Source organism: Aristolochia californica, unplaced genomic scaffold (assembly GCF_029961685.1).
Source record: "Aristolochia californica isolate CCGP_79_NKW_82.1479 unplaced genomic scaffold, dmAriCali1.0.hap1 SCAF_14, whole genome shotgun sequence".
NCBI classification, from domain to species: Eukaryota; Viridiplantae; Streptophyta; class Magnoliopsida; order Piperales; family Aristolochiaceae; genus Aristolochia; species Aristolochia californica.
Window position 1 is genome coordinate 5,656,075 of NW_027181815.1, and position 23,752 is coordinate 5,679,826.

Sequence of the window (23,752 nt, forward strand, 5' to 3'; positions counted from 1 at the left end):
ATTGCTGCTTCTGCAGTGACCAATTTGATTGTAACAAGATATACAGCTGAAGTTTACAGACACAAGATTAGTTCGAATGGTGGAGTATTGATTTTGACAAAGCGGCCCTCCCAGGTATTCGTCAACAACCTTCAATTGCATATCATACAAAAACTCTGTTGATAACTTCTTTCAGATTCCTGCAACCAATGACTTCTAGATCTCCCAAATCAAGTACACCGGTAGATTTCTCAGCTACTTTTGGAATGACGCACTTCTTATATCCCAATTTGGACACAGCATTGATTCTCTTGTCCAATCTGGGGACCTTTTAGAAAAAAAAGTTTTAAAGTGGTTTTAGAGTAGGACGATCAAGTATTAAAGGTGAAATACACAAACATATATCTGCAGATATATAGGAAAAAGAATAAAGATAATGCAGGTCAGAATACGAATTGCCCCAATTGCACGAGCAACTGAAAATAATTAAAGGATAGCAAAGCAATCTTAGCAGTCAATAATAAATATGATTTATTAGTGTTAAATATGAATAGGAAATGAGAAATCACAGTGATTAACTTACAACTAATTCAATTCCAATCTTTAATAATTTCGTAGAACATCAACCCTCAAAATAGAATTTTCTATAATTTACAATTTTCACCATATATTAATTTGCAAGATATAATGTAGCCTATTTATAGTATTTAATTGATAATTTATTTTATTTATTTATATTTTAATGGGTCAAGCCTACTTATTTTAGGCCCATCCCTGATGGCTGAATAGGTCAAGCTGTGGGACTTGAGTGAGTCGACCCAACTCGGATAACTCAACCTAAACTTTTGGGTGTCAAATTCGGTTTCCAAGTCTTTATTGGGAACCTATTGTTCAAATCACTCCAGTTTAACGCAAAAATGTATCATGAGATCAATTATAGGACATTTAGTTTTATGTGTTTCTTCACTTTTAGAGAAACATGTCATAATTCAAACCGAAAAAAAAATTAAAAGATTCATACTAATATAAAAACAGTTCATTCAATAGATGCTAGTAACCATCTTTGAACTAGAATAATTTTGGTAAGGTGTGCTTACCGTCCGCAGTTCACCACCAAGGCCAATCTCCCCAATAAATGCGACATTATTAGGAAGCGGGAACTCGAGGAAACTGTCGAGGAAACTTGCAGTTAAAAATGACATTCCTGTCCGAGTAGAAAATAATAAAGAATAAGAATAGATACCTGCTGCAAATTGCAGCTGCTACTGCTAGATCAGCAGCAGTCTCTGTTAGCTTGATTCCACTGACCACATTCAAGAAAATGGCCTACACACACAAAAGCACACACACGAAGGGAAACAAATTAAGGTTTGAGAATTTGTACAAAATCAAATCAAGAAAATGATCTTCCATTAAATGGTTCAGTTGAGAAAGGAGTTCCAATTGGTCATTAATGGATGACAAGGATAGCAAAATTACAAGCATGGTTAGGTGATTCATCACACCTAGCGAGATCTCAAACTGCTTTTTCTTACTTAGCAAGAAACATGGTGTTAAGGGTGTTATAGAAGAGTCTCTAGTTTCATTACACTTGAGCCAGTAATGATCAAGTAATTAGCATTAAGAGGTGTTATTGTAATGAAGGTCATGATATGTATTTCACTTGAGTGATAAACAAAAGGAGGTTGAGTCGTTTTAGACTCCCAACTAGTTGTGTTCTTACTGTTACTAGGTTCAGATCTGAACCTCTCAGTGCAAAGACCTTCCAAGGTCAGATATTTTTCCCGCAAACCCGGCTAGATTGGAAAAATTCATGTTCTGTGGTTACTAGTGTGCATAAATCAGTGTGCATTGGTTGATTTCTGATGCTGGACTTTGATATTAATCTCTTCCCTAGTTTGTTTCGTAGTTAGGAGCCCACAGGTTGGGTGCAAAGTTAAGTTGGAGTTTTGTAGTGCAGATCGTTGAGTTGTTTGGTCTATTCAGTGGTTGATTGCGGTTTAAGTGCTGTCACCTATCCTTAGACCAGTGCCTACCTCATCAGTCTGATGTTGATGTCACCTATCCTAATTTTTTAAAAAGTGAGGCCCACATCTGTGGAATTTGCAAAAGTGTTTGGCTATTGAAATTGAATTTTTTGGTAACTCTATACTTTATGGCGGATTTGGGTGAAGTTTATGTACCATCTAGAGAGATAAGGATGGATCTGATGGCAAATATGTCGTGTTTATGACATCTAAGAAGTTGACAAGACCAAATTATCTCAATTGGGCCAGGTCAACAACCTTCGATAACTTTCCCACTAACTTCTGATACTGTGTTCTGTCATTTAATTCATCACTCTACTCATCATGGAGATCATGTCCCACTTCCATTGGGGTATCAGTTGGCTTGGCTCCCAAAAAACCATACTCTTGAAGCATATCTGTGATATACTTACATTGTGTCATCACAACGCCTTTTTTACTTTTCACCACTTCAATGCCAAGAAAGTATTTCAACAGTCCCAATTCTTTAGTCTGAAAATGTGCAGACAAATGAGACTTTGAATCCTCTATACCAAAAATATCACTCCCAGATAATATAATACCATCTACATAAACCAAAAACACCACAATTCCAGAGGACCTCTTCATCACAAACAAAGAGTGATTACAATGACTCCTCTAGAACCCCATAGATACCACAACTTGGCTGAACTTTTCAAACCAAGCACGTGGACTCTGCTTCAACCCATAAATCGCCTTCTTAACTTTGCATACTTTATGTGTCTCCCCTTGAGCAACATATCCTGGAGGTTGCTCCATATATACCTCTTCTTCCAGAACACCATATAAGAAGGCGTTTTTAATGTCCAAATGACGTAGGGACCACCCCTGATTCACTGCAACTGAAAGCAAAATACGGACAAAAGACAAACGAGCAACATGCGAAAAGATTTCAAACACATCAATACCAAAAGTTTGAGTACACCACTCCGCAACCAATCGAGCTTGATACTACTCAATAGAACCGTCTACATTGTACTTGATAGTATAAACCCAATGACAACAAACAACTTTGGCCCCATATAGTAGATCACACAATTGCCAAGTATCCCGATCTATCAAAGCATCCATTTCAACATCCATAGCTTGCTTCCAATGAGGAGACACGAAGGCCTCCTGCATTGAAGAAGGGATAGTGCAGAAAGAAATGGACAAAACAATTTTTTTTGTAGGAATCAGATAAGGAACAAAAAGATACATACTGAGATAACGGATATCATGTACAATTCCTGACACCCTTCTTGAGTGCAATAGGAAGATGTAGATCATTACCTCCAAGATCTTGAGACGAAGTAGAGTCACGGTCCGGTGAGAGAGTTGGTGGTGATACTTCTTTCCAGCGTGAATATATACTTGTAATGGTTTCTCGACAATGACAGTTTGTGACGGTCTAATGGGCTCGTCAACTTGTACAAGGATAAAGAATGGTACATCCTCAAAAAAAATAACATTAGCAGATACAAATGTTTTTCTAGTGGATAGGCAAAAACATTTGTACCCCTTTTATGTGTGAGAGTACCCCAAAAATACACGCTTAACTACTTAGGGAGACTTGAAATACCCAAATACATGAGCAAAGTAGACACATCCAAACACGCGGGGAGAATTCTTCGTTCTAACACAGACGACGGCAGTCTATTAACTAAGAAATAGGTTGTAAGAACAGAATCACCCCAATAAATCTTGAGCACATGCATATATGTATCATCATTGTCCTAGTTACCTCCAGTATATGACGACTCTTACTTTAGCTACGCCATTTTGCTGAGAAGTAAAGACACTCGATGTCTGATGAATAATTCCATGTTCTTGACAAAAGACTTGGAATTTATGACTCAAGAACTCGAGACCATTATCAGTACACAAGATATGAAACGAAACAGCAAACTGATTTTTTATTTCATTGAAGAAAAGTTTGAATACATCAAAAGCCTTAGATTTTTCCTTTAGAAGGTAAATCCAAGTACACCTACTAAAATCATCAATAAATAAAATAAAATACCAATGATCAAACTGACTAGTCACAGGACAAGGATCCCAGATATCTGAGTGTACAATCTCAAATAGATGGTTTGTTTTATGAGAAGAAACTAGAAACGAACTTTTGTGATGCTTGCCCAGTTGACATAACTCGCACAAAAAAGAAGAACTAGACGGAAACTTTGGAAAGACTTGAGTCAGTTTTGTTGCAGACAGATGACCTAGCCGCAAGTACCACTATAGAGGAGAATTTGTTGTATGTAATGCCTGAATATTATTAAGTTGATGGTTCTCCAAGTAGTATAGTCCATCTCTCTCACAAGTGGAACCAATCGTCTTGTCGCGATATCCTGAAAACACAATGAGTAGGATAAAACATGAGAGAACAACTCATTGACCTGGCTAGTTGACTAATAGACAACAAATTTAGAGGAGACTTGGGAACAAAAGCAGTAATTGAGGAGACAAAAAGGAAGCAGAAGTAACATTGCCTACTCCTTGGACAAGAGAGGTAAAACCATCTACAAGATTAACATGTTTGACACAGAGACTTTTAAATCGGAAAACAATGACAACATACCTAACATATGTCTCGAGGCTCCTAAGTCAAGAACCCAAGATTTGGGTGAAGGAAGAGGAGAAAATTGAGAGAAAAATAAGAAAGGAGAAGAAGAAATTTCTGAACAGTCTGAAAGGCTTCATTGGGAGCTGTGCACGAATTCCCAAACTTCTTAAATAGGTGTTTTGAGTTTAAAATTACAAAAATGCCCCTATACACTTAATAAACCTTAATCTCCTTATATCTCCCTAACTACACATCCTATTTACACAAAAATTTAACCACTGATAAATTTTACATGCAGAGCAAGATTAAATAAAGAAAATTAACCACTGAAGTGACAAAATGACCAAAATACCCCCAGAGGTATTTTCTAACACTATATGACAGAAAAAGCATGGAAAAGTAGATAGAAGAACAAAAATCTTACATTATCTTGGAGTTTCAGTCCAGCCTGTTTCATTAGAACCTAAAATAAAATTCATAAATACAACCAGTCAGTGCTAAAATATTGCAAATTAGAACAGGTTCGGATGTAGAAAAAAGATACATGCATCAAGATGTCTGAAATGCTCAAGCAATACTAAATCAAGTTATGAGGAAAAGCATGAAAGATTTTAAAACAAGACATTATGGTAGGCTGATGGAATTGGTTTCAGTTGACCCTGACAAACTGATCATTAAGTGCCAGTTTTGATTGCTTAGATACAAGAAATCATAGTGGACCAACTAATAGTCATGTCAACATTCAGGGTCACTTCTGGTTTCAACGAACTTTAATATCTATCCAAGTGTGCTCAAAACTTCTTATCGCATTTTATTTGAGTCATACTGCTATATCAGATTAAATACTTCTCTCTTCTCATTTACGAGTGTAAATGGATCGGATTCGGTCTGCATATTGGAATTCCGGATCCAATCCATGTTCGGATATCCAGATACCCAAAATCCGAATATCTGGGAAGCTATCCGAACCTGGATATCCTAATCTGATTCGTTTGGATAGTATCCGAAATCCTGTGACATGTAGATCCCTTGAGTTAGCTCTAAACTAGAAAGAAATTGAGAAAACAGAAACTGGGAAATTTTATTAAACCTAAGAGGGAGAAGAACACAAAGGAAACCAATAAACCAGAGAGGCAACAATGAAGGTTCAATAGTTAAGCCTACTTACGAGGCTGAGAATGGCAAAATGGGAAACGCTGGCCTGCTGTTTGAGTGGAGTTGGTATGCTGTAGGGAAATTGATACAGAGAGGGGGATGTTCAATCGTTCAAATGGAGAAATAAGGGAGAAAACTAAAAGTAATGAATCATAGAGGGAGAAAGAAGTATAAATTAATATGGAAAGAGGGAATCGCCAAATCGGGCCATCGAGGTGATGTTGTGATGGTCAATATGCCTGGAAGGAGAGAGGGAGAATGACATGAGAAGGGTGAAGAGACGGGAGTCTGAGACAGCAATTGGGTGTTAGGGTTGCTTGACAGACGGACAGAGGCTAGGGTTTTGGTCAGGAGAGGAGAATTAGATGAGATGGGGGGAGTGACGAGAGTCTGTGATGGATACCTGGAGTTAGGGTTGCTTGATAGACAGACGCACGTTAGAGGAAGGCTAGGGTTTAGGTAAGGAGAGAGGGGAAAGAGATGAGAGGGGGGGAGTCTGCAACGGTGACTTGGTGGGCTTGCTCGAAGGACAGATGGAGGCTATGGTTTATATAAGGAGAGAAGAGAATGAGATGAGAGGGGTGGAGTGACGAAAGTCTGCAACGACGACTCGGTGTTAGGGTTGCTCGATGGACGGAGGGAGGCTAGGGTTTAGGGAGGGAGAGACCGAGAATAGAGGATAGAAGGGGGAAAATGAAATGTATGGGGGAGTGTTGAGCGGGACACATGGGTAATGGGTTTCCCCATTTTGGTTCTGGATACGGACATTGAACTGATCCAAATCTTTGTATTACAATTCCGGATCCAATACCTTTTATTTCATATCCAGATATCCAAATAGGATCTAAAATATCCAAAATTTCAGATATTATCTGACATGTCGGATTCGAATCCAGATCCATTTACAGCCCTAATCTCATTTCCCTCAATCTGTTTCCTATCATCCTTTGTTACTCTTTACCTGGTATATAGGATCTAAATTTTCATTTCTCACAAGAACTTTTGCTGAGCTAAGAAAGAAAAGACAACTCTTCTTTCCTCTACATCCTCTTCTTCTTCATTCTCTATCCATCCAAATAATCATTCTGTGGCTCATGTCAGCACATAGCATAAGATTTTTGAGGTTCATTTTCATTGTTTTAGAATCACCTAAGAATGGTTTATGAGATTTTTAGTTTTTTCGAGAACGATGAGAATAAACTTCTTTCTCCCTCTATCTGAATAGATGACTTCGATTTTACAAGATATGAGTGCTTACTAGGATACATCTGACACTTGATCACCCCTAAGTTGTTACTTCATAGAGATGAATATTTCTGTCTTTATGCACATGTTGAGTATTTCTAATAGAAAGTGGGTCGAGTGCCAAAGTTTAGGGAAGAAAAGGGAAGAGAAGATGAAAAAAGTACTAACTACATATACGATCCTGATTATGTAAATAAAATAGGGGTAAATAAGTAAACTGAAAAGAATTACAGAACATAACCTCTTCCAGTCCAAGAGCTCAAGTACAGAAAAATTGCATAACCACCCTTATACTTAAACAAGAATACTTCTTACTACAGTATTATCTAGTGTTCTTGGGACATGCAACAACCATCTCAAACTACTCTCTGATTTGGCCATCGTTCAAGGGAGCTACTCTAAATATCCTAAGTAATGCAATATCTAAGTCCATATAAACATTCCACTCCGCCACCCGAGATTATTTCTGGCAAAGCACTAACAGTTGGTTTGTAGAATTTTGCCTTCATACAGGCACTAGACTGTACTCTAGCCAAAAAAAAATTGTATGGTGTGTGTCTTCCTCAGTCTCCCCTTTTGATCAGCATGGTTTAGGTTACAGAAATCCTTCACCTTGGTCTATGCTGGACCCTCACTCTTTAGTACTTGTCAATGAAGTTGCAGCAAATATTTTCAGTCTTCAATGAACCAATAATGAAACCATTGTAGTCTCAGATTTGCTCCATATTTCTAGTTTTCAATTCAAACAATCTCTTGATTCATCAATTGAACCAATATAAAATAAATAGGTGCTACGATTTGCATTTTTGTCATCTTTGCTTCTCTGTTTATGCATGTGCCATGAGAAGGCAAGCGGGTCGGTGATGGACAAATTAGGTGAAACGTGAGGTTTTAAACAAGTAAATGACAGTACAGTGGGTCTAGACTTTGTAGGACTGAAAAAAACTCCCGCCAGCCAACTAAAAATTCAAGAATCAAATATTAAAGTTGTCTTCAAAGACAACAACACATATCAAGCATCTCAGCTCTCATTAAGAGAATGCCAGGTAGTACACGTGTGAAGTTGGTTTCATATAGAACTTCACTAGAGTTAGCAAAAGTGTCGAGTTAGGTGGCTTCAAATCGTCTTAGTCCCTGTGTCATTTGATAGTGGTAAATAAATGAATGATGGTATATGTGTAAACGGTAGTTTGGTCATTTCAAGTAGTCTGGTTATATCAGGGAGAGTACCAGTAATTTCAGGAAGTCTGTAATTGTCTATGGTCCAATAATCACAACTTCCGGACATGACCTATGGAGATATAAGGTGTACAAGCTTAATAAAGAATAGGGGGACTCAAACTTTGCCTCCTATCCATATTAGTATGCTCTTCTCACTCTCAACTCTCCTTTCTTCACTATTTTACAGTATATTTAATAGTAGTAAATAATTTTTTTTTAAATGAGTAGTAAATAATTTTTTAGAAAACCTCCGATGTGACAAGGGGCAATTTCATCATTTCACATTAGCTACTGTTTCTGTTTTTTAAAATCGTTTTATTCTATATAATTGATTATGTCTTTAGACTTAGTTTCATTCATTTTGATTATGTATATTGGGAGATATAAGTAGTTTTGTATCGTTAAGTGTATAAGCGTATTTAAGTACTTTGACCCATTTTCAATTAATAAGAGAAGAGGGGGTCGAGGTCTCCCCCTCAACGAGACTTCTCCAAAAGTCCCTTCCCCAGAAGTTTGCAGTATTTAAAGGTCAGAATCAATAATGACTGTAACTTACTGAAATGATCATGTCAGCTCTATTTGCTGGAACCCCATTAACTTGCCTTGCAACCATCGAGCCTGACGAACATAATGCCTGCATATGCAACACAAAACCACCACAGTAAATAATTAAAAAATAAAGCAATGACAAGAAATATCATTTATGTAACTAGTTAAGCCGCAGTACACTTTCCCTAGCAGAGAAAATCCCATAGAGGCTACACAAACAAAAGAAAGGATTTGGCACAGTACCTGAATCTCAATTACAAAAGTGCGTGACCCATCAATTATGACAGTGACAGCAAGGCCAGCCAAAACCTCAGAACAGTAGTTATTTTCACTTAAGAATATCTCACTAGGATTTGAAACAACTTGCAGACCCCTTTCAGACATTTCAAACACCCCAAGCTGGCAAAGATAAACAAACTTTATCATAAAATTGTTGGAAGGGACAATACCTGTTTAGGACTGCAGTTGATTGCAATTAACTATTTCAATACCTCTATCAACTAGAGTTGGAGTCAAAATCATATTACATTAAGTTTCCATCAGAACACTAAAAACTTACAAAAGCAGGAGATCTAAGTGATATAATACTTACTAAAACAATAAAATTAATTAAAAAACATAACCTAAATGGAGTAACTAGCTTGACATTCAGCCATACTGTTTGCTACCGACTATTCCCTAATTGCTATACAAGATTAACTTTCATTCAGGGCTTGAGGGACTATCACATAATCTAGAAATAAATACTCTCCTATAATTATACTTAGTTGCCTCCCAATATTCCTACTTCTATGGCTTTGGTCATTGTTAAGTTGGGTCCAAGGCCCATCCCAAAATGACTAGCCACCTTAGGAAGCCTCTTTCCCAACTAATAAACTCAAGATTTTTGTACTCACCAATCCATGTGGGACTATTCCTTAACACTCCCCCTCACGTATAGACCCTCTTTTTGTGGCTTTACAAGTGGATAATTTAGGAATAGGCAGTTTAGGTGTAGGCCCTCTTTTGTGGCTCTACAAGTGGATAGTTTAGGTGTAGGTCCTCTTTTGTGGCTCTACAAGTAGATAGTTTAGGTGCAGGCCCACATATGAGTACTTGCTCTGATACCATGATAAGTTGGGTCCAAGGCCCATCCCAAAATGACTAGCCACCTTAAGAAGCCTCTTTCCCAACTAATAAACTCAAGATCTTTGTATTCCCTAATCCATGTGGGACTATTCCTTAACAGTCATTCTTACACACATGCATTGGTTCTCTTGGGGGTCCTTCTGACACCACCTAACATTAACAATATCACTTATGCAAAAAATACTGTCAAAATCCAGATATGTAAAGAGAAAGAGAGAATGAGTGTGCAATGGAGCCCAAGTTTTCATTTCATGTGCAATGAATAATGGAATCGTCACTGCTGACAACCTTGACAGAAGAGAAGCCACCATTATAAACAACCCTTGCAGGATCTTGAACAACTTCAAGGAATCTGCCGACCACCTCATCATCCACTCCCATATTCCCTCCACATCTGGCACCATGCTTTCCAATTCTTCGACATCAGCCTGTGCCACCCTATTCAAAAACCTACAATGTGCTTTTACTCCCCCTCCACATTATGAAAATTCTTTGACAAATATTATTTACCATCACCCCTTGGTGTATCTGGAATGAAAGAAACTTTGGAGTTTTTTCCAACAAAGCTTCCACCCATGAGGAGTTGCTTGAGAAGATCATTCACCTGACCTTTGCATAGGTTGCAACCAGAAAATAATTTCTGTTGCAAAAGTGCCTACATCAGAAACAACTGGACAAAATTTGCTGCTCTTGCCTTGATCAAACAATGCCTCCTATTGTTCCAAGTAGCATGCAATAAGCACTACCTCACCCCTAATATACTTAAGAACCTTCATATATAATATCATAGTGCGAGCTACCTCTAGTAGATGACGTTTTGCAACTCCATTTTTTTGTGGAGTAAGCACACATGCGGTTTGATGAATGATCCATTGACTTTGACAAAACTGATTCTTTATTTCATTGTAAAAGAGTTTGAATACATCAAAAGCTTCCGATTTCTCCCGAAGGACATAGACCTAAGTACACCTACTAAAGTCATCACTAAATGAAATAAAGTACCTAAATCCAAATAGACTCGTTATAGGATAAGGACCCCAACTATCTGAATGAATAACCTCAAATAGTTGACTTGTCTTATGATGTAAGGCTGGAAAGGAACTCCGGTGGTGCTTTCCCAGCTAACACAACTTGCATTGAAATGTAAGATTGGAAGAAAATTATAGAAAGACTTGAATCAGTTTTGTCGGCGAAGGATAACCTAATCGCAAATGCCACTGGAATGGGGTAGCAAATGTATGAAGTGCATGTAGTGTATTATCTGGAAAGTGGCTCTCCAAATAATACAGACCACCTCTCTCACACGCTGAACCAATTGTCCTCTTCGTCCCGAGATCTTGAAATAGACAAAGAGTAGGATAAAACGTCCGATAACAATTCATAGATTTAGTTAATTGGCTCACTGATAGCAGATTTAAGGGAAATTTCAGAACTAGTAAAGCAAACTGAAGAGACAAGAATGATGCTAGGTTAATAGTGCCAACACCCTAGACTGAGGAAACAAACTCATCATCTAAATTTACTTGTTTTATATGTGATGACTCTTTCATGTTAGAAAACAAGGATGACATACCCGACATGTGAGTAGTAGCTCCGGAATCAATAACCCAAGTAGAAGAAGAAGACACATGAAGAGTGGACATAACTGAAGTAAGATTAGAAGCATGAACCACAAATGTTGAAGATGAACCAACTGATAACTGAGTAAGACACTGCATAATTTGTTGTTGTTGCTGAAATAGTTGTCGTACCTCATCAGCTCCCCCTGAGGGGAGAAAAGCAACAACCTCTGATGTTGTTCCATTAATCTCATGGCTAGTAGAGTCTGCCCAGGCAGGTTTTCCAAATTTTATCCAGCATCTATCAGAGTAAAGGTTATTTCGTCCACTTTGGCCACACTTCCTCTCAGACTTACCATCACCTCTACTTGAACTGTCTCTACCTCTACCTCTCCCAAAACCTGTCCGACCTTGAGATGAGTTTGCTGGGCTAGGACTAGGGCCCAAAGTATTAAGTGCAACAGCATCTGTCACTTTACCCCTTTTTTCTTCTTTGGTTACCAAAGTTGTTTCTGCTCTCACAATTTTGTTGAAAGTGGTGGGGAACCTTCCTCTTCCGAAGCCAAGATTTGTACCTTAATGCTATCAAACTCCCCACCTAAGCCATCAAGAAACTCCGCCACCAGTTGTTGGTTATGTTGTTTACTTAATTCTTGCTCATCCATAATGAATTAATGATACAAATTAATTTTCTTCCAAAGTCCCACAAATGCACTGTAATATTGTGTAACAGTCATGTTACCCCTTTTCAAACTAAAGAAATTGGAATACAATACATAAACTCTAGATAAATTCCTCTCTTGAGCATACAGATACTCCAACGAAACCCACATTGGCTTTTGTTGTTTCACAATGCATCACTTGATTCTTTAATGATGAATAAATACTATTGACAATCCAAATCATAACTTGGTTGTCTTCAGCCTCCCAATCATCAGTCGTTGGGATTGGAAGATCATCTCTAATGTACTGTGTCCTCCTTCTTCCTTTCAAAAACATTCTCACAAACCTAGCCCAATTGAGATAATTTGGTCTTGTTAACTTCTTAGATGTCATAAGCACAAACATCTTTGCCATTAGATCCATCCATATCTCTAGATAGTACATAAAATTCACCCAAATCAGCCATAGAGTAAGTATAGAGTCACCAAAAAATTCAATTTCAATATCCAAACACTTTTGCAAATTCCACATGTGGGTCCCACTTCGTAAAAAAATAGGGTTAGAGAAGAAATGAGAAGTGCACAAGTAATATATGCTCAAATCAACACCATATACCAAATATATAGAAGATCTTCCAAGAATAGACCACAATTAGGGTTGACGTCAGCATCAAACTGATGTAAGCACAGGTCTAAGGATAGGTGATGTGCATCTCAAGATCTCTCAAAACATGAATAATCCTTTAAAGTATCATAGAACCAATAACCCTAAGGTCATGGCAGAAGAAAAAGGAAAAAAATTTGAATTTTTACCAACCAGTGACCGAGGAGATCTAAAAAAACCTTGATTTTGTGAAGACATCCAGATAAAGAGGAGGTTTGTTGGCTTTGTTGGCTAAGATGTACTCCCAGCAACGATCACTGCTTTGATACCATGTAAAAAATGGGAAAAATCTAGAGACAGAGAAGAGGAAAAGAGAGAGAGAGAGAGAGAGAGAAGAGAGAAAAGATGCAAAAGCTCTGAATGAGCTGCATTGTTGGTTGTGCACGACCTTCAATGCTATTTATTTAGGTTTAAGTCATAATTTAAAGAAATGATAAAAATGCCCCGTTTACTTAGAAAACACTTATTCCCTTATAACTCTCATTCTCCTCTTCCTATAAATATAAATATTTGTACATAGACTAAATCAAATAAGCTGAACAAGATGGGGCCATAATATAAAATATCCGAACATGTAAAATGACAAAAATACCCTTGAGCTGATTTTCTCACAAATATGACTAAACAGTTCCTGTTTCTATAGAAAAGCCTTCAATCTAAAATGTATTACAGTTGCCATTCAAAAAATAAACAAATAATGTACCAAAAACAAACAGATTTTGAGTTAGCACAAAAACAAACATAACATGAACAGTAAGAAGTTCATTTAAAAAAAAAAAAAAACATGAGCAGTAAGAAGCGCAAATCTAATAATCAGATACCGGGTTCAACAGAAATGATAATTGACAGTTGAGGAAATTTGGAGAGGCAGAACCTCATCAGTTGAACCGAATCGATTCTTCACAGAACGTAGTAAACGATGAGCTGAGTACCTCTCACCCTGCAAAAGGAACACAATTTGTGTCAAGTCACACACAGAATAAACTTCCAAACTTCTAAACCACTAAGCTAACATTTTTTTTTTCTGAAAGATAAAAAACTTTAAACAACGCCCCAGCCCAAAAAGTTATGGAGCATTAACAGCATATAACATCAAGAAAGAAGCTGAATCCCCTTCAGAAAATGTTGATATGCAATTCCTCCTTTCTGTGAGAATCCACAACACATAGTAGACCAGAGTAAAAAGCACCAACTAGTACTCAAGAATCAGTTTATATAGTTGGATGCCACATCAAAGAAATGGTCATCTTCATGGCTGCAGGAATTTTTTCTTAAGACAGGTCATTATGACAGCAATCCTTCAACTGATAGAAGCCAGAGTTCCTCGAATATCTATGCCTCAACAGAATCCACAATGTCCAGAAGACCTGAATATGGAATACTCTGTTTGCAACTACAGATCACTCAACTTCTTATTCCTTTCATGCTACCATCAAAGTTAAGTGGTTAATTGAGGAACAGGCCTGTCAGATAAACTAAAGGCCTGCTTCAGGAGAAGAAGATGGACATCCACTTCTTTGGATTAATTACCCCACAAGGTAGTCATTGACATCTTGAGTTTGACTTGCCTATTCTAGAACCTGTTGGATTATTCTTTCAATCAGGCGTCTTTTGAGCTGCATTTGTATGGAATGTCTGAAGACAACCTGATTACTCCACCTTTAGTCAGAGTTTATGTCTACCCATGAGAAGTTAATGGATGCTTGAAAAAAAAAACCCAGGCATGATACAGAAAAACACAGATTAAAACCAAACTTTGCACAAAAGTATGCCATGTCCTGGAAATATGGTACAGGCTCCATCAGCCAAGCTACCGGTCTCAACATAACAAGTTGTCCTTGTGTTTTCTCCTGGTTGCTCACCAAATAAAATGTAAAATATTGAGATGGACCAGAGTTTCCACAAGGAGGCACAAGGAGGATTGGATTTCAAGCTGAGGCTTTTATGACAGTATAGAGAGAGAGGCAACAGAGAATTGACCTGACACCTTGTCAGACCACTAGCTTGTCCCCTCCTCAGAGGCGTAGAACAAATTGCTGGACACTAGAGCTTCATCTTTATTTAGCCCTAACCAGAGATTAATTCTATCCAAATGCCCTACTTCTCAGAAGTATTGGATCATGAATGTAAAGGAGAGTTCTCTAGCTCCCTGAAAGAATGTGGTATTGCTCCGGCCAGACCTCTATCATCAATCCATTCATTCAACCATAATCTAACAGCCAATTAAGATTTTTTTATGAATTTTGATATGTGACAACAATTTCCAGGTACCTTGGGGTGAAGTGTAACAACAATTTCCAGGTAATTATACTTACTAACAGAGACAACCTTTCTTTTTCTTTTTTTTTTTAAATGACCCAGAGACAACCTTTCAAAAATCCTATTTCATTCACTAAAGTGGCATGATGAGTACTTTGTTCATCATATGCAGTTTTTTCATTCCCAAACATCCATGAGAAACTTAATTCCAATTTGCTACTGACTGCCTTCCAAAGTCGTGCAGCCACAGGAAGAATAGGGAAACAATAGAACTACGTTTCCACTTAGAACTATTGATTACTGTTAAGAATAGTTCCACATATATCAAAGATTAGAAATTACAATCATGTCCTTGCGCTCCTTAAAACCAAAGAAACCACTTTCTATAGGAAATGACTTTCCCAGAAAATAAACAAACTACATAAATTCTAAATTATAACTTCTAACAATGTCAACAAATGTTCTCTTATCTTTTCTTTATCACTTGAACTGAGATTCTCCCATAATGTAATTATCATCTTCTCACTCTTTTCCTTTAGGAGCTCTCTTAGCAGATACCTTTTTTTCTAATTGTCATTAAAAAAATACTAACAAAGGTTTTTGACTAAACAGGACACAAATGAGTAAGTAATGACTGGTAAAACATCATATTGCTTGTAAGTATTTTGATCATATTTTTTGTCTCACCAAAAAAATTGTAGAAATATGACAAAATCTATAATGTCTACAATAACATTGCATGAAAAGTAGCAGTGCCTGCATATTTAACAATATACCTACTTCCATATATAAAACAGTATCCACTATATGCTCCAAGACACGTGGCCCTGCTATATCTCCAGATTTTGTCACATGTCCAATCTGAAAGATGTAACAATAATGAAATGAAGCTAAGAGAGGTCCAAATTCTGAGGAAAACTGAAAAAAGCCACCCAACTGCACTTTAGGGGAAATATATTGCATGTAAAAAGGAAAGATTTTTCAACTGTTTTCAACTGTTAATTTGATCATAAATAATAAGTGCAAACACAAAATTGAAGCATATGCAAAAGGGAACTGAAAGTTAATAAGGAGATGCATGACAGGTGTTAAAAGATATCTGCGTATGTAAGGGTGGCATAACTAGTAAATAAGGAAAACTTCCATAGAGATGGCATAAAATTGTAATTATGCAAGTTGGTGAATGTCCTCTTATGTCTTTTTCCTTTTGAAGTATGTAGCCCTAAGATCATTGTAGTCATTGTAAACACTTTCCCACAACTATAAATACAACCTCAAGCCAAAGCGTAGAGTATTCAAGCTTCTTCCTCTTGGCTCAGATTTGTCCTTACACTTCTCTCTCTTCCTCTTCTTTCTCTCTCTTGGTTTCTTCTCTCCTCTCCCAAGAGCTAGAGTTCCTTTCTTCTCTCCTTCCCTTGAGATCTCTTGTGTTTATGTGTTGGCCCTAGAAATCAACAAGGTATCAAAGCAGGCAAAGATCTGACATGAAAAAAAAAAAAAATAGAGAAGAAAGGGAGGAAGACGAAGAAAAAGAAAAAGAAAAAAAGAGTTTCTCGTTTTTCCCTTTAGTCTTATTTCCCAATTCTTGTTTTTCGTTGGTTTTCTCTCTCTTACCCATACACTTTATATAGTAAATTACATACCGTTAGAAAGATCTTTGAGTCTATTTTCCAATTCAAAAAGAATTTTTGCCATTAAATTTTTCTAGAGAGAGAAATGGACATATGAAGCAGAAAATGGCAAAAAAACCAAAGCAGCCTCCGGTGGAGGATATTTGCTTTCCATTTGAAGCTCTTCCCGGCCTTGGTTATTATAGTAACCAGCATTAAATCAATTAACTGTCGATTCAATTCTAGAGTCTTCTGCTTTTGTCCTTCTTCGTTAATAGCAAGTAGGTGAAATGGCGTTGATAATCACTTTGTTTAGGAATTTCTCCATGCATTGGCATTATACCATAATCATTTTGTTTTTGTCCTTCTCCATTAATAGCAGGTAGGTGAAATGGAGTTGGCATTATATCGTAATCATTCTACTGAATCAACTGAGTTGGCACACTATTGAAAGCCCTTTGACTTTGCATGTTGTCATTTCTGACAGCGAAGTAATTACTCCCATTATGCCATTCATGAGGCAAAATTGAAGGGCAAACAGCTTGTGGAGAAGCATTTAAGCAATTTAAATTTGTATTGGAAATGTGAGTTTTAGGAAGGTCAATACTAACCCCTTTATTCCCGCCATGATTCTATGATACTGAATTAGACCAAGTGAGATCAGCTTCCATCCTAGCTGAGTCAACTCGACTCAATCGTCTTGGCCAATTCTCAGCAACTAGCTCAGAGAAAGGAGAGACTGTCTCCAAGAAAATTTGAACCCATACAGAATTGTTGTTGGAGGAAACTTTCACCATTGCTTTTTTCAGAAATGATTTTTCTAAAATAACTTAAATTTGAGCATAGTCTAGACGATACTACCTTTTAGTAGCTTCGACTATTTGTTCTAACTTCCCAATAGTATTCCAAAACTCCAACGAAAGACCATGAATTTTTAGCCATTGACTTTTTGAAAATTTTGATAAGGATGGCCAAGCATAGACTTTAGAAATCTTGAGTTTAGAAGGAAGAGGAATATTCAATGAAGAGATTTTGTCTTTTGAACAACAAAATGAAATAAGCCATGAATAATTCCCAAGGTAAAAGAAATGCGGAATATAGACTAACTGTAGATGATCAGCAAACCACTTTGAGATTTGAAACTTTTCTTTCAAGAGTACAATCAATTTTGACAACAATAGAAGATGTCAACTTCTAACAATTTTCCCGCACTCTGGAATGCATATTTCAAAGAATTTTCCAAAGGTTCAAAAGATGGATTTTTAATACTCGAGCTGCGAATAATTATCTTTGATAGGGGAGGAAAATTACTACGATTTGAATTTGGAGGTGATTCTTCTGCTGGTATTGAAAGCTCAAATTGATGGAGACAATCCGGTAAAGTCTTCCATCCAAAGAATTGGTGGATTCTAGAATATAAACATAACCCATGATTTTTTCTTGTCTGATCTAAGTTATGTTGCAATCCCATTTCCCATGATACTGTAAGATTGAGAAATAGAAAACCTGGGACTCAGTCCATAGATCCTTCGTGAGATGTACTCTACTGTTGGCAATTGTGATTGCCTTGAACTACTTGATGAAGGAACAACAAGTATTGACTGGTATAGAAATAAAACACGGTTTCATACATGTTCTTGTCGTAAGTCATATAACAATCCCTCTTTGAGTATTGATTGAAGAACCAAATCGAACAAAGTCATTCACCGATGCCTTCAAGAGTCCTTCTGCTGATCATTTTTCTCCAGCTAGAATTATCTTCCTTCTCTAGAATCTCACGTACATTATCTTTTTCTGTATGTGAGAATTCCTTACCTTTATGTTGTTGTTGAAATCGAGCTTCCTCTCTGCTTATGGGACGAGGAGAAGAGCTTCTCCTTCTTAGACGATCATTCTCCTTCTCATTATCTCCGTCCTTCACTCTCTCTCTCTCTCTCTCACTCATCATTTTTTTCCATTTTAGCACTTCTATTCATACATTTGTTTAAACATTAAGTTTTTTACAATGAAAAAGGGAGAAAGTCCTTTTGAGTGACAGGCATTACTCTGTTTAAGTGATTATTATCACTATTTTGTACGAAATCCTTTGAGGTTGATTTCAACTCCAATTTTATCACCTATGTTACTTTTTGAGAGTGTGTTTCTGATTGAATACTTATCCTTGGGACACCTTGATGGAGGCGATAATTATTCCAACTATTTTTTGTTTCAAGTTGGGATCATTGCCATTACCTCCTAGCTTGAGGGGGAGAATAGAAGGAAAAGGATGAAGGATGGGGTAGGTGATAGAATCTACCATGAAAGATTCTACAAGTTGAATCAAGTCACGTCGCATTTATTACTCTGTTGATTTGATGTACGTCCTCTTCTTATTTTCTTTACATGTAAGAATTCAAATTAGAAGTTGAGTGTTGCAGTGGTTGCGCCTCCTTCCAAATTCCACATTTAAAAAGAAGAAAAATTATAATCTACAAAAAAGAATTCCACGTGTTGTGGTAATCAAATTTTATGTGACTAGATTATCCAAGGGGGAGAACAAGATGAAGATTACAAGCAAAATGTGGACAAGAATGAATCAAAGCAAGGCCATCAAATTTTTTTTTCAAGCACACAAGTTTCTTGACCAAAATTATTTGCAAAGTGAAGTTACAAACACCACCTTGAGAGGGAGTGTTAAAAGACACCCACATATGTAGGGGTGGCATGACTAGTAAATAAAGAGAACTTCCATAGAGATGGCATAGAATTGTAATTATGCAAGCTAGTGTATGTCCTCTTATGTCCTTTTCCTTTTGAATCACGTAGCCATAAAGGCATTGTAGTCATTGTAAACATTTTCCCACAACTATAAATACAACCTCAAGTCATGGGGTAGAACATTCAAACCTCTTCCTCTTGGCTCAAATTCGTCCTTACACCTCTCTATCTTCCTCATCTTTCTCTCCCTTGGTTTCTACTCTCCTCTCTTCTCTCCTTCCCTTGAGATCTTGTGTTTATTACTTCCATAGTCCATCATACTTTCAAAAATTGTCAAAGGGATGCCAGTTGTTGAAGGTTGTAAAGATCAAAGTTATCTCCTGAGTTTCTACCCAGCATTTTCAAAAATGACATCCCATTCTTAATATCTTCAAATCCCATTTTAGAAGCTTTGCTTTTCCATGACTAAACAGAATAATATGGTCAGGCATAGATAAATAGACCAAGGATCACATGCAGTCGTGGATTGTCCCTTAATAAAATTGGTCCAAGTGAATGTCAATTACTAAAAAGTTTTTCAACTTGGTACTAAAAGACGGCATAACTGACAAGATACATCTGCTTGCAAAAACTTACCAAAAGAACTGGTATCTTGGACTCCTTAGCAAAGCGCAGCAAGGCTGAGGTGCACTCCCTCACCTGTTAAGTGTCACAAAGCCAGAAAATTTTACCAATCCATTGTAATTGTATATGGTGCTTTTCTGATCCAGATATATTTGAATCAAAATTTTCAACACTAACAGCCATGAATCATGACAAGGTTATAATCATCTAAAAATATAGAACCTGAAAATATGAGAAGATACAACCTGAGTGATACTTCCAGCACTTCCTGGTACTCCTCTGAGGTAAACCGTCTGAATAGAATCCACTATTACAGCTTGGGGAGAGAGCACATGTATTTTTTCTAATATATCCTGCACAGAAACAGACAATATTAACCTAAAGAGACAAAAAAAGATTGAAAGCTCTAAGAAAAGGTATCCTAACTTTAGCTAGCCATTTTTTGATAGACTTGGGCCCAACTTTAACATCCATTAACAAAGAAATCAAACAACAAGTGTGAGGTACCTCAATATCAGTACTTGAATATAAGAAAAGATCATCTGTCCCAATTCTCATGCGATCAGCCCTATGGCCAATTTGTTCAACACTCTGCAGAACAAAATAAAATGAATTAACTTTTTCAGTATTGAATTCAAGTGACAGATGCATCAAACAAAGTCAGTGATGATTAATAAATCAAGAGCAGCATAAAAAGATGAATCTGATAAGAGGAATTATATTCAGTTACATATACGATGATAAGTGAAGTTAACTTAGCTGACCTCTTCAGCTGAGATATAGATAACTCGAGTCTTGCTGGTTTCAGCTAACATTGCAGCAATCTTAAATTCACAAAATGAACTTACGATCAGCTTGGACTAGTAAAAGGAATCAGAATAAGAGAAGAATTTACAAGTTACAGGTACCATTTCTGTCAATATTAACAAATAAAACCACCACAAATACCTGCAGCAGTAGTGTACTTTTCCCAACACCAGGATCACCACCTACCAAAATCAAGGAGCCTATACAACACCATGCAAGAGTGAACTACCTTCACTGAGGTCAGATGCAAAAACCAAGAACTATGCATTCAAAGGCACTCAAAATATGTTTCAGAAAAAAATTAATTTTATAGGTGTTACAGTGCAACTAACAGCTACAGTTTAACCACAGAGATCTTTGTGCTCAAGCAAGGAATTCATTTTTACAAGGGAAAGCCAGATTCTAAACATCTCTGCAGTGTAATAATAAACTTTTTATTGTAATGCACAAGAGAGTAAAATAAATAAATAAACAAACCCTGAAACAAGGCCACTACCAGAATTATGGACACCTTGGCATGAATAAAATAAACACTGATAACATTTCAATCTATAAAATTAGTCCAAGAACTGTACCTGGTACAAGACCACCGCCAAGTACTCTGGAAACCTCTGCGCCAAAAAGCCCAGGCCTACATAATACAGCCTTATATGGAACTCTTGCCCGTGATTAAAAAACAAAAATTGTGGAAGCTATTTGTTTCTCAGTTAGAATTTCTTTTATTATCACTCCAACTACAACATAGTTAGAAAGAAGGCCTCCTTTTCTAGTGTTTTAGGAGAGAAGGCTTTGATGATGTTATGCATAAAGGCAAAGAGTCTCTCCATCTATCACTGCTAATATCAGGTATTTCACCTTCTCCATGTTTTAGCATACCACATGGATGACCTATGTTTACAGGATGACTGTAGCTACGAACTGGGATGGCCACGAAATGTTCAACATAGCCATGCAATCAAGCAAGGCCCACAGGGACAGGAAGATGTAATAGCATTAGTTTCCAAGATTTCTGCAAGTGTATTTGCTTGCTTCCCTTAATTTATCACAAATGATGGCTCACCAAACCAATGTACTTTATCACCCTGTACATGTTTCAATGGCTCCAACAGCTCATAAGTCTTCAAACTCTACTTTCTTTTGTCGAAATTGGAATACAAGGGTAAATATGTGAAAATAGATAAGTGCAGAGTCTAATGGGTGTAGCAAAGAGTGCACTTGCTTCCTCAACAAAGCAGTCAGGTCATCAATACCAAGACATCTAGCCTGTGCCACCAGGATGTCTTCCCACGTGTTTCTACAGTATTGGTCTATTTTTTCTCCTAATGAACTCTATTTTGGACAATGAAGATGGACAAAACTTTCAACTTTAGTTGGACTAAAATAGGCATAACGGTTGTCAAGGAGCATCTCTTACTCTGAACACCTGCAATTTTAACTCAAATAGGAGTGCTCAGAAGACAGCACATCCAATGAACTAATCACCTTAGTGCAGTGTAAAGCTCCTTCTATAAAGATTATGGCAGATAAATTATTCTAATTTATTCATATAATACAGACCCACTATAAGCTCTTATTGGATATAATTAAGTTCCCCGGGGATATCCTTCTATGTGTGATGGAATCTGAAATTTGGACGCATGCCTTCAGGTAGATAATGGATAGTATATCTGCCCTGGTAAACAGTGCCTCTAGTTCTTAGTAGTTGAAGCTCTTTCCCTTTTTATAGCTATTACCTCCTTTTGCCAGAAAAATGAAGGGCAGCCAAGAGACACTTACAAAGGAGTTCTCCATTGTGTCTGGGTCATCCCTTGGTAAACTTCCGATAGACTCTGAGGACGCAAATCCACTGGGTTTTGAGTGAACCAGGAACGTACAAGCTTTTCGGAAACATCAGCCCCTCTGGTCTTGCTCTCAAGTTTCTCGGCTTCTGCAAACTGCTTTAGAGTATTCATCTCCCCGCAATGCCGACAGAAGCCTAACCATTGTCCGTAAGATGCTCCACAATTATCGCATACCCAATGAATCTTGCTTTTGCTTTTAGCCATTTTCTTCGTCAGAGTAGACCACTGTGACCTTGCCTCAGGACCAGTTGAGAGGGCAGAACTTTCAGCCTTACGGTTTTGGACTCTGTAACGTGGTCCTTCATGTTCGGGTTTCGTAATGCCCCGAGTGGGTGTCTGAGGAGAGAAGTTCTGCTTCCTAAAACCTGAAGCCGACAAACTTCTAGGGCTTACCTCTCCGTTGCTAGATCCTACATCCCCAGACGGTTTACTGGAATGTCCGTGGGCCGAACTAAATTCATCCTTCCAGGAATCAGAGCTTGAATCAGAGCTTAAGAAAGCCCCCGGATGGTCAATATCAGCATTGACTTCTGGTTCCTGAGAGCGATTCGAGGTGGAATGAATAGTTCTCAGTTCCAAAAGGTGTAAATGATGGAGAGGTGGATTCTTTCGAGAGTATGCGATGGGGAGAAAACTACAACTGGATTCAAACTTACTTTTGGTAGGATTCAGAATAAGACCTCCGCGGAACAGACGATGAAACTTCCTCATTTGGGGAGTTACCGGGATCTGCCAACAAGAAGTTTGCATGAACAGAGACTGAGGAGATTAAGAGTCGATAAGGAAAAGCCGGGAAATTCAAACTAAGGAAGACGGTGCCCTTAGTTCGCGGTAAGGTTATGAATGCGCGTTCCCGACTTTTCCCGCATTAGCTTTGTTTTGCTGTAGTTTTTGATTTAGTGACAGAAGTACGGTGTCTAATGAAATCAAGTCTCAAGTTCGTACCAAAAGATGGTTTTGGACTTCTCCGAGAACCGCGAAGTGCTAACCATACTCGCCAAGCCGGGTTGGGCACGACGGGCATGGCTGGGTCAGTGGAACCGCACTTCATTCGATTGACCTCTTGTAACCCCTCCGGGTGCTGCCCCCTTTGTGACTCGACAAGTCCTCTCTTCCCTTGGTGAGAAACGAATAAAATAGAATTGTACTTCGTTCAGAA

The 23,752-nt window shown here is 37.6% G+C and overlaps 1 protein-coding gene across 2 annotated transcripts; it reads right to left on the bottom strand.

The window, feature by feature from the left end:
* Window positions 1-41: 41 nt before the first annotated feature.
* LOC137950021 (uncharacterized) lies at window positions 42-23,440 on the bottom strand. Of its 2 annotated transcripts, none has more exons than XM_068796360.1 (15): window positions 22,529-23,440; window positions 21,328-21,353; window positions 20,894-20,952; window positions 20,710-20,769; window positions 20,453-20,536; window positions 20,191-20,298; window positions 19,958-20,020; window positions 15,795-15,875; window positions 13,630-13,695; window positions 8,986-9,141; window positions 8,750-8,827; window positions 4,997-5,035; window positions 1,223-1,305; window positions 1,077-1,149; window positions 42-307 (listed from the first exon to the last, which is right to left on the bottom strand). In XM_068796360.1, exons 1-15 carry the CDS (start codon window positions 23,341-23,343, stop codon window positions 143-145), a joined length of 1,956 nt encoding a protein of 651 aa, XP_068652461.1. In that variant the 5' UTR covers window positions 23,344-23,440; the 3' UTR covers window positions 42-142. The 2 variants fall into 2 exon arrangements, with proteins under 2 accessions (XP_068652461.1, XP_068652460.1); XM_068796359.1 differs by having other exon boundaries at window positions 21,328-21,383.
* Between the last annotated feature and the right edge of the window lie 312 nt (window positions 23,441-23,752).

Coding starts and splice junctions, on each gene's coding strand:
- LOC137950021 (XM_068796359.1), bottom strand. CDS start 23,343: ATGCAAACTTCTTGTTGGCAGATCCCGGTAACTCCCCAAATGAGGAAG. Junction 20,953..21,327: donor TGGCGGTGGTCTTGTACCAG/GTACAGTTCTTG, acceptor GGTGTTGTATAG/GCTCCTTGATTTTGGTAGGT. Junction 13,696..15,794: donor ATACTGTTTTATATATGGAA/GTAGGTATATTG, acceptor TTCCTTTTGCAG/GGTGAGAGGTACTCAGCTCA.